The 11,002-nt window shown below is 50.4% G+C and overlaps 1 protein-coding gene across 1 annotated transcript in view; it reads left to right on the top strand.

The window, feature by feature from the left end:
- Positions 1 to 11,002, top strand: part of CLSTN1 (calsyntenin 1) — a 125,426-nt gene that overhangs the window by 110,575 nt on the left and 3,849 nt on the right. The window contains 7 exon segments of the mRNA XM_011935778.1: positions 2,579 to 2,741; positions 5,959 to 6,015; positions 7,441 to 7,598; positions 7,856 to 8,004; positions 8,297 to 8,523; positions 9,350 to 9,520; positions 9,944 to 10,089. Coding sequence (XP_011791168.1) covers positions 2,579 to 2,741; positions 5,959 to 6,015; positions 7,441 to 7,598; positions 7,856 to 8,004; positions 8,297 to 8,523; positions 9,350 to 9,520; positions 9,944 to 10,089 — 1,071 coding nt within the window.

Below are 11,002 nucleotides of genomic sequence, written 5' to 3'. Positions count from 1 at the left end.
GGTGGGGTTTGTTTTTTTGTTTTTTTTGAGACGGAGTCTCACTCTGTCGAGTGCAGTGGGACGATCTTGGCTCACTGCAACCTTTGCTTCCCGGGTTCAAGCAATTCTCCTGCCCAGCCTCCTGAGTAGCTGGGACTACAGGCACGTACCACCATGCCCTGCTAATTTTTGTATTTTTAGTAGAGACGAGGTTTCACCATATTGGCCAGGTTAGTCTTGAACTCCTGACCTCAAGTGATGCGCCCACTTTAGCCTCCCAAAGTGCTGGGCATGAGCCACTGTGCCCAGCCGCAAAGCTAATCTTTTAGCAGTTGCTGTGATAAAAAGCAAATATCCCGTGAAAAACCCCACGTTACAGGAAACAAGAGAGCACTGTAAAATGAGAAACCTCATTAAAATCAGAATAGATCATTTCTTCTTTTGAGGTAGAGTTGGGATGAGAAGGAAACCTTTGGCCTTATCATCATTTATTTGTCTTGTGGAGTTAGTGGGCAAAAGCTGACATATGTTATATGTGCCTGCAGTTGCTAAAATATAATATTGTCTAAAATAATCATAGAATAGATAAAAGTAAAAGAGAATACATGAGAAAAGAAAAAGTATATGATAGTGGAAAGATGAAGTGGGTGTCTAGTTGGTAGCATTCATCTCTTTTTTTTTTTTTTGAGATGGAGTTTCGCTCTTGTTGCCCAGGCTGGAGTGCAGTGGCGCCATTTCAGCTCACTGCAAGCCTGCAAGCTCTGCCTCCTGGATTCAAGCAATTCTCCTGCCTCAGCCTCCTGAGTAGCTGGGATTACAGGCATGCGCCACCATACCTTGCTAATTTTTGTGTTTTTAGTAGAGATGGAGTTTCTCCATGTTGGTCAGGCTGGGTAGCATTCATCTCTTATTGGTGTATTTTTTTATTTATGTGAGTGATTATTTCTCAGAAACTATTACCATAATTATTTTCAAGAAACTACAGAGGCCAGGTACAGTGGCTCAAGCCTGGAATCACAGCACTTTGAGAGACCGAGACAGGTGGATCACGAGGTCAGGAGATCGTGACCATTCTGGCTAACACGGTGAAACCCTATCTTTACTAAAAATACAAAAAAGTAGCCGGGCATGATGGTGGGCACCTATAGTCCCAGCTACTCGCGAGGCTGAGGCAGGAGAATGGCGTGAACCCGGGAGGTGGAGCTTGCAGTGAGCCGAGATTGTGCCACTGCACTCCAGCCTGGGCAAAAGAGCGAGACTCCATCTCAAAAAAAAAGAAAAGAAACTAAAGAAAGGCTTTGTCCTGGAAAAATATTTTTCAACATAGGTAGACATTTTAGATACAGTTCTGTTATGGTAGCTATATTCTGTAAGTATATATTTAGTATCTTCTAAGTATATACTGTTTAAAAACAGTATTATGGAAAACTTCAGACTTATATAAAAGCAGACAGATTAGTGTAAAGAACAGCGCTGTGTGCCCTTATACCTTCAACAACTGCCAACTCTTGGTCAATCTTGTTTCATTGTTACCCCTATTCACTGCTGAAAATTTTTATTATGCCCTCAAATATTACTTAATAATTTTCAATAAATCCCAAATAGAGCATTTCATTCTTGTAGACGCCTGTATGTCATTACGTATCTCTGATAGACTAGCAAAATCACAACACTCTTTCACATTAAAAAAAAAAACTAACAGTAAAATTGCCAATGTTCAGATTTCAAGTAGCCTCATAAATGTTTTTGTTTTTACAATTTGTTTGAGTTACGGCACAGATAAGGGGCCGCCATCGCAGCTGGCTGATGCGGTTTCACACGCTCATTCATCACGGGATGGGAACACAGTTTGATTTGGGGTGCGCTTAGAGCTGATGTTCATATTTATTGAGATCATCAACTTTGAGTTGGAAAATAAAATACATGTATTGTGGTATACCTTATTCTGAGATTAAAGGAACTTGCTCTGTCACCAGGCTGGATTGCAGTGGCGCAATCTCAGCTCACTGTAACCTTTGTCTCCCAGGTTCAAGCAATTCCTGCGCCTCAGCCTCCTGAGTAGCTGGGTCTACAGGCGTGTACCACCACACCTGGCTAATTTTTGTAATTTCAGTAGAGACGGGTTTTCGCTATGTTGGCCAGGCTGGTCTCAAACTCCTGACCTCAAGTGATCTCGCCTTGGCTTCCCAAAGTGCTAGGATTACAGGCGTGAACCACTGCGCCTGGCCTAAAGGCACTTTTTGTTTTTATTCAGAAAAGGAATGGCCAGTGGCAAACTAACTCAACCCTTTAGAGGGTGGGTATCCAGCTTGCCCATACAGGAACTTCCTGGTGCTGTGCTCTTGGCAGAGCAGAACTGGGCAGCTCCCTGCTTGGGCTGTGTCCTGCGGTTAGTGAGCAATGCATGCCACGTAGTTTAGAAATGCCCTAGAGAGGCTTGACTTCTTTTGGTGAGATGTATTTGCAGATATTTTGTGGTTAGATTTTCTTCATCCTTTTCCTTCTAGGAAGACCTTTGTTTTGCGTGACTTGGTTTCCATGGGCATTGATGAGAAGGAAAGTGGACATCTCACCGCCCCCCTTGCCTTTGCCTCTGTAGGTCTGTGATGAGGAATGGCACCACTACGTCCTCAATGTGGAATTCCCGAGCGTGACTCTGTATGTGGATGGCACGTCCCACGAGCCCTTCTCTGTGACTGAGGATTACCCGCTTCATCCATCCAAGATAGAAACTCAGCTCGTGGTGGGAGCTTGCTGGCAAGGTAACTGTCATTGCCCCTGGCCCTCGACTCGAGAATTAAGTTGTACCTCTTTACTAGGTTGGTGGCAGCAGGCTGTGATCAGTGTCTTACAGCCTTACCTTCGTGTCCTGGATGTTTTCCTTCCGTTTCCTGTGTACATCCTGTGTGGGGACATTGCCGATGCCCCGCTCTAGCTAGTGTAGCTCTATCTGTGGGTGCTCCATAAAGGTGATAGGACTGACCACACCGTCACTTTACCCGGAAACCCAGGAGGGAGCGTTGCACAGAGGGAGAGTGTAGTGGGGGGAACTGTTTTATGAATTAATCCGTCTATTGAAAGGTTCACAAGGACAAAGAGGCAACAGCAAGAGTCAGGCAGAGAAATAAAGGACACAGAAGTAGAAGCGTGCCTTGGACCTGGAGGACTCTTCCAGAGTGTTTATCACTTGGTGACCTGGTAGGAGGGCTGCGAGGGCTCTGTTCACCCTCAGCGAGGGCCACGCATGGGGAGGGTTCCCTGGAAGTCTGCTGAGAGGGGACACAGTAACCACCAGCGCACCAGTGCTTGTTCCTTGTACTTACCAAGTGGCAGGCTGTGTGCCAACTCCTTTATACACGTCATCTCACCTAAACCTTAAAATCCCTTTTTTATAGCTGAAGAAACTCAGGCCCAGAGACGCAACAAGCCAAGCGTCAGCCAGCTGATTAATCAGGAGCTAGGGTTTTGAATTTTTTTACTTTGAAAAGCCTGTGGGCCAGGGGTGGTGTCTCGCGCCTATAATGCCAGCACTTTGGGAGACTGAGGCAGGCCGAACCCTTGAGGTCAGAAGTTCGAGACCAGCCTGGCCAACATGGTGAAACCCCGTCTCTACTAAATATACAAAAATTAGCCAGGCATGATGGCGTGTGCCTGTGATCCCAGCTACTCGGGAGGCTCAGGCAGGAGAATCAGTTGAACCGGGAGGGAGAGGCTCCCTGAGCCGAGAACGCCCCGTTACACTCCAGCCTGAGCAACAGAGTGAGACCCTGTCTCAAAAGAAAGAGAAAAACCTCTGTATTCCGGGCCCACGCTCAGACCCACCAGTTCAGTGTTTTTATTATTGTTATTATTTTAATTTGTTATAAACATGGGGTCTCACTGTGTTGCCCAGGCTGATCTCAAACTCCTGGGCTCAAGAGATCCTCCCACCTCAGACTCCTAAAGTACTGGGATTACAGGTGTGAGCCACCGCGCCCGTCTCAGACCTGGGGTTTTAAGCCCTTTTTTGTGCCATGGAGCCCTTGGGTGGTCTGGCAAGGCGGATAGATCCCTTCTTACTAATCTACAAAATAAATATCTAGGATTTCAGGGCAGTCAGTTCAACTGAAATATCGTTATTAACATCCTGAAATACCACATTTGTGAAACATTAACACCGGTGGTACTTTATGTTAACAAATGAAGAACCAGCTTTAGCAGCAGGTCCAACAGGGGTGTAAGTTCCAAGTCCTGAGCGCTGTATGAGGATCCCAGTGGCAGCTGCAACAGCTGTGGCCTGATAGGCAAATATCGGTGCCTTCTATTGGTGACAAAGTTGCAGTCATTGCTAGCACTGCTGTGATGTGTAGCCTACATTTATAACCAAAGGAAATGCTGAATTTCAGAAGTTAGTGGAAATAAGCATGTAATTTTTCCTCTCCAAGTTCATGGAACCCACCCCAGAGGTTCGTGAGTGCCACTTTGACCCTTGCATTGGACTCTGTGCTGTGTCATTTCAAGATGTCATCATCATCAATTACTTTTTGATTTTTTTTTCTCCCCGTGGAAACATTGTACCTCAAGTAAGGTTAGAAATTTATGAAAGATAGCTGGGCGCAGTGGCTCACACCTGTAATCCCAGCACTTTGGGAGACAGAGGCAGGCAGATCACTCGAGATCAGGAGTTCGAGACCAGCCTGGCCAACACGGCAAAACCCTGTCCTTACTAAAAATACAAAAATTAGCCAGGCGTGGTGGCGTGCGCCTGTAATCCCAGTTACTCGGGAGACAGGAGAATCACTTGAACCCGGGAGGCAGAGGTTGCAGTGAGCCAAGATCATACCACTGCACTCCAGCCTGGGCGACAGAATGAGACTGTCTCAAAACAAACAAACGAAAGCCCCACAGATGCTTTAAAATTCAGCTAACAGGAGAGAGGATCTCCTCTTCTTGTTTTTCGGTGGATTCTGCCACTTTTGCTACACCTTTGCCGTGGAGAGCTTGGGCTGTGGGCAGCAGCTTCACTCCCTTCTACCAGCGTGTTGTAGAGGCATCTTGGTGTGTCTGGAGGTTGCACGGTCCTGTGACTCACATGGGCTTCACCTGGATACAACTCTAGCCTTGCCCCTCGACGCGTCCCCACACAGCCGCAGCCCAAAGGGGCCCCAGCACACCATAGAGGGGAGGGCTACAGGGCTGCAGGGCTTGAGGAGCGGCCTTTCTCCTACATGACCTGGAGAGTGCTGGTTCTGTGCTCAGCCGCCACATGTGGACCTTTCTGGTAGGTCGTTATAGTCAGGACACTGGATCCAGGAGCTAGAGGAGCTGAAGGTGGTCCCCAGGTCCACAGTAGGCTGTGCTTCCCTAGGTGGGTTCCTTAGCCTCTGCATCTCCCTCTCATTCAGAAAAAGTGATTAAAAATGTCTCCTTTCCTCTGTCACCCAAAGGTTAACCGCCAGACAGCTATAAACTTGTTTGGAGCTTCCAAAATACACGGACTTCCGCATGTTTACTTTGTAGCAGGCTTTGGACACGTGTGTGCTATGCCGTTTTGTCTGCACAGTGTCTTCCCTATTAGGAGAAGAGGTGCTGTTGATCTGGAACTTGGTGTTATTTATATCGGGAACAGCGCTGCAGCCCAGGCTCACCCTCTGTGGAGTGTCCCGCTTCATAGCACGGATTGGGGAGGGGAACGAATGCCATGTGTGTACTTTCATTCATCTTATTTTGAATCTAACGTATGTTTTGGCAAGGAGGATGTGGGAAGGTGGAATAAAAGAAGAAAACAGAAGCCTGGGGTTGGGGGTGGTAAATTCCCTTCTGGGAAAAGGTGATGCAGCACAAGCTTGCATCCAGATGGGTACGTCCCAGAGCGGGGCCACAAAGGACTTTTCTCTTCTTGTTTTACACTTGGTTGCCTCAAACCTGGTTTTCGAGGTCTGGTTTGAAGGCCCTAACCTCTTGGTCCTTTTCTGTTGTCTTTGTCTTGCTTTTCCACAGAGTTTTCAGGAGTTGAAAATGACAATGAAACTGAGCCTGTGACCGTGGCCTCTGCAGGTTGCTGGATTTTTTCCGTACATTCACTATTGTGTTTCATTTAAAGATGAGATGCTGATTCATTCCACGTGTAGCATGAAATGCCCCAGTTGCATTTTGGTCCCGGACACCATCTGAGCCGCTTCCCTGCATTGCGCTTCCCCGTTGCTTCATGGAGTTCCCTTTTCTGCCCATTCTGACCCCAGCTGGAGTGAGGACAAATGACATCTCAGGCAGTGCACGCATGGGACTTTTCCCCCCATCCAGTTGGACCCTGACCCCACTGCATGAGGCTCCCTGCTTTTTCAGTCTCACAGGCAGAGTTTGGGAGGCCGCCTCGTGACTGTCATGCGGCTGAACCACGAGACAGGAAAAGACTTGTTTCTAGATATTCTGTCCTGGTTGGCAGTAAATTTTAAATAGACTTTGTTTGTTTGTTTGTTTGTTTTTGAGACGGAGTCTTGCTCTGTTGTCCAGGGTGCAGTGGCGCGACCTTGGCTCACTGCAACCTCTGCCTCCTGGGTGCAAGCAATACTCCCGCCTCAGCCTCCCGAGTAGCTGGGACTACAGGTGTGCACCACCACGCCTAGCTAATTTTTGTATTTTTAGTAGAGATGAGGTTTCGCCAGGCTGGTCTCGAACTCCTGACCTCAGGTGATCCACCCACCTCAGCCTCCCAAAGTGCTGGGATTACAGGCATGGGCGTTTCTTAGAAGCCTCGATTCCTAGTGATGATTTACAGTGCCTGATTTCCGTACCAGAATGAGACACATTGCTGAAAATGTGTCCCTTTTCCTCCTTCAGTTTAAGAACAAGGTTTAGTGTAACCTGTTTTTGGCTCTTTGTTGTCATCTATCAAGGGCCATTTTCTGGGTTTTGGTTTTCCTTGTAACATCCGCACATCTCAGCGGTCCTCAGGAGGAGGCAGGAAGGATGGGACTCAATACCATAGCATCCTTGAAATAGGCCGTTCTGTGCAGGGAGTATTTTAAGCCTCCCTTTTATCCTCCCTGCCTCGCTTGTGTGGGTTCATTCCCCAGGGCGTGCCAGGTAGAGAAGACAGCCACGTGGAACCCAGCCACCTGAGAAGGCAGTGGCCGGAGAGGCTGGTGGCGTAGGAAGTGTCACCATGCACCCTGGTGATGAGAACAGGGTAGGCCACCTTACCGGGGAGTGGCCAGAGGTGTGGGGACCTTCAGGGAACCTCTTGGCTTCAGGTGAGGCGCCCCCAACTCTCCCTTTCTCCAGGCCATGTGCATGATCATAAACGGTTTAATTTCTTCATTGCGCTTCCATGTAGATTGCAAGGCTAACAGGACTTGGTGTGAACTAACCCGCATGTCCATCCACCGAGCTGCCAGCACCGGTAACACCGTCGTGAGTGAGAAGTGAGTTGGGTGATGCTGAGCTGCATGCCTGACTTCCACCTTTTCTCCCGACCCGAAGGTGGCGACCTGCACATGACCCAGTATTTCCGAGGCAATCTGGCTGGCTTAACTCTCCGTTCCGGGAAACTCGCAGATAAGAAGGTGATCGATTGTCTGTATACCTGCAAGGAGGGGCTGGACCTGCAGGTCCCCGAAGACACTGGCAGAGGCGTGCAGGTAACACAGAGCGTTCCACGGAGCAGCTCCATGGAGGCTGCAGCCCCAGAGGCTGGTGGGATGAGGGAGTCATCTGTGATTGATCCGTCTGCTGTTGGGTTAAAGAGTTGTGTTTGCTGGACTTAAACGAGCTTTTCTTTTTCAAGTCAGCAATTCCAGTCGACCCCAGGCCAGTCCCCTTTGAAGAGGCATTCATGGTTTCAGCTCCTGCCGTTACCGCCTTATTCCCCTTCTCTGTGTGTCTGATGTGATTTCAGATCCAAGCACACCCCAGTCGGTTGGTATTGACCTTGGAGGGAGAAGACATCGGGGAATTGGATAAAGCCATGCAGCACATCTCATACTTGAACTCCCGGCAGTTCCCCACGCCCGGAATTCGCAGACTCAAAATCACCAGCACAATCAAGTACGTCCTGATTTTCAATAGTAGGCCTGTTTCACCCAATGACACTTGTATATTTAGGTTTTTAAGACAGCCTAACCCCTTCTGTAAGGAAAGGTGAGCCATCGTGTGTTACCGGAAAGTGTAGGGGAGAGATCTGAGTGACATTTATGCATCATGTTTGCAAGTATGTTCCTGGAGTGGCCCCGGCAGGTGTTAGTAGGGGCCTGTATATCCCACCTCCATGTGCCTTTGCACAGGTGGGCTCCAAGATCGGCTCCCAAAGCCCTGACCCTTCCCCATTTCTTGCTGGCAGGTGTTTTAACGAGGCCACCTGCATTTCGGTCCCCCCGGTAGATGGCTACGTGATGGTTTTACAGCCCGAGGAGCCCAAGATCAGCCTGAGCGGCGTCCACCATTTTGCCCGAGCAGCTTCTGAATTTGAAAGCTCAGAAGGGGTGTTCCTTTTCCCTGAGCTTCGCATCATCAGCACCATCACGAGAGAAGTGGAGCCTGAAGGGGACGGGGCTGAGGACCCCACAGGTAATGTGCTCTGTGGGGCACGGCCTCCCTTGCCTCGGCCGGAAGCCCCGCTGTGGCTGTGTGACTTGCAGGGCTCTGTCTTTGTGGGGTTTGGGGAGGTTTTAATGTTTTGTTGGTGTTCTCTTGGGTGTGCTTCTGGAATCTGACCCGTGAGCTGGAGCTCAGGGTGATCTCTGCAATCCCATCTGGAGGGGTCTTGCATCTTTTCCTGGTCGCTGTCAGGCTTTGAGATGTGGCTTGAGGTTGAGGGGCTTGAGGGCACTTGCGGGAGACACTGCTTGTGCCTGCCAGGCTGGTCAGCCCATGGGGGCACAATGTCCCCACAATTCTTACTCGAGACACATGAAACTCCCCCATTTCTTTTTCTTTTTCTTTCTTTTTCTTTTTTTTTTCTTTTTTTGAGTTGGAGGCTCGCTCTGTCACCCGGGCTGGAGTGCAGTGATGCGATCTTGGCTCACTGCAGCCTCCACCTCCTGGGTTCAAGTGATTCTCCTGCCTCAGCCTCCCAAGTAGCTGGGATTACAGGGACCCACCAAGACGCCCGGTTAATTTTTGTATTTTTAGTAGAGACGGGGTTTCACCCTGTTGGCCATGCTGGTCTCCAACTCCTAACCTCAGGTGATCCACCCGCCTCGGCCTCCCAAAGTGCTGGGATTACAGTCATGAGCCACCGCATCTGGCCATTTCTTGAAAGCAACTTACGCTTCCGTCATTGGTCCTTACAAAAGCCATGTAGGTTTGGGGTGAGCTGGCAGGGCATCGAGTGTGCCCCGCCACGCTGGGCCCCACTGCCCCTACTGTATTTCTGGTTGGGCCTCTTTTGCAGTTCAAGAATCACTGGTGTCTGAGGAGGTCGTGCACGACCTGGATACCTGTGAGGTCACGGTGGAGGGAGAGGAGCTGAACCACGAGCAGGAGAGCCTAGAAGTGGACATGGCCCGCCTGCAGCAGAAGGGCATCGAAGTGAGCAGCTCTGAGCTGGGCATGACCTTCACAGGTAAGGGGAGCGTCGCAGCCATGCTGGTGAGCCAGGCCGCAGCAGGGGACCTTGAGAGCTCTTGGCTGGCTGCCGCCTGCCATCTGAGAATGTTGAGCTATCTTAGAGGGAGATGGGGAAGGAGCACGTTCACTGGGATCATTGTTGGCTGCATGCGCACCCCTGTCTCCTGGACAGGAATCGGATGGGTAGCCACGACTCTCTGAAGGGGGAGGGTTGAGGTGTGGGATGGCATGTCCCCCGCAGAGGGAAGAATGCCCCTGTGCACACTGCATTTATTCCCATGGCTGGAAACCCAACTTGTGTGACCCCTTGGCCTAGCTAACCCGGTGTCTGATTGAGCCTGCTTGTGCTGACGGCTGCAGCCCTGCCCGTGCTCCTGCCCTAGCCACCCAGCAGTCTTCTCCCTTTCCACCCCTGCAGGTGTGGACACCATGGCCAGCTACGAGGAGGTTTTGCACCTCCTGCGCTATCGGAACTGGCACGCCAGGTCCTTGCTTGACCGGAAGTTTAAGCTCATCTGCTCGGAGCTGAATGGCCGCTACATCAGCAACGAATTTAAGGTGGAGGTGAGTACGGGGCTCCCACAGAGCAGGGCCAATAGCAGCAGTGAGTGAGTGCTCTGATTCGCAGCCCTGATGTGCACAAATGCCAACCCTTAGAGCATTCATGGTGGCAGCTGTACAGGCTCATGCTAGGGGGTTGCCTTTCCAGCCTGGGGCCTGCTGCAGGTTACACCTGGGCTTGTTGGAGTGAGAGGTTATGTTTGGGGTGGGCTGGGGTGGGGGCTGCTCCCCTTTCCCCCGCTGCCTCGGCCTGAGTTGTAGCTAAAGGAACCTTGGAGGGAGGTGACAAAGAGCAAGTGGCAGTTAATGCCTCTGGGGCTTCTTGAGATGTCCCATGAGAGAAGCAGGAGGATGCTGTTTGACTGATTGATTGATTGATTGATTGATTGATTGATTGATTGAGGTGAGTTTTCACTGTGTTGCCCAGGCTGGTCTTGTCCCCACTGGGCTCAAGCAATCCACCTGCCTTGGCCTCCCAAAGTGCTAGGATTACGGGCGTGAGCCACCGTGGCCAGCCAAGGACGCTGTTTTAGAAAGAGCAGCGCCCAGGGAGCCAAACGCTCTTTGCCTCTGTGCCCGGTCACTGGCCCTCCTGTGAATGGAGTCGAGTCTTCGGCCCAGGTTGAGAGGGGCTCATGCAGGGACCTGCACGGGCAGGACCAGTATTGCTGAGGCTGGTGATGGTGACTCACAGCCCACGCTGACTGGAGGGCAGCTCATCCTGCTCTGAGGTCGTCTACAGACCTGTCCAGCAGCTGCGTCCTCGCTCAGGCCCTCTGTGGCCTGGAGAAAATTGACCCAAAGTTACTCTTAGCAATGGCACATCTCACCATGCACTCAGGAGCAGAGTGCTGCATTCGATGCTGCAGAACCGATGCCTGTTTTGTTTGAGCCAAAGGGGAACAGATTTGAAAGG

Source organism: Colobus angolensis, unplaced genomic scaffold (assembly GCF_000951035.1).
Source record: "Colobus angolensis palliatus isolate OR3802 unplaced genomic scaffold, Cang.pa_1.0 Scaffold149, whole genome shotgun sequence".
Classification (NCBI taxonomy): Eukaryota; Metazoa; Chordata; class Mammalia; order Primates; family Cercopithecidae; genus Colobus; species Colobus angolensis.
This window is presented reverse-complemented; position numbering and strand designations above follow the sequence as displayed.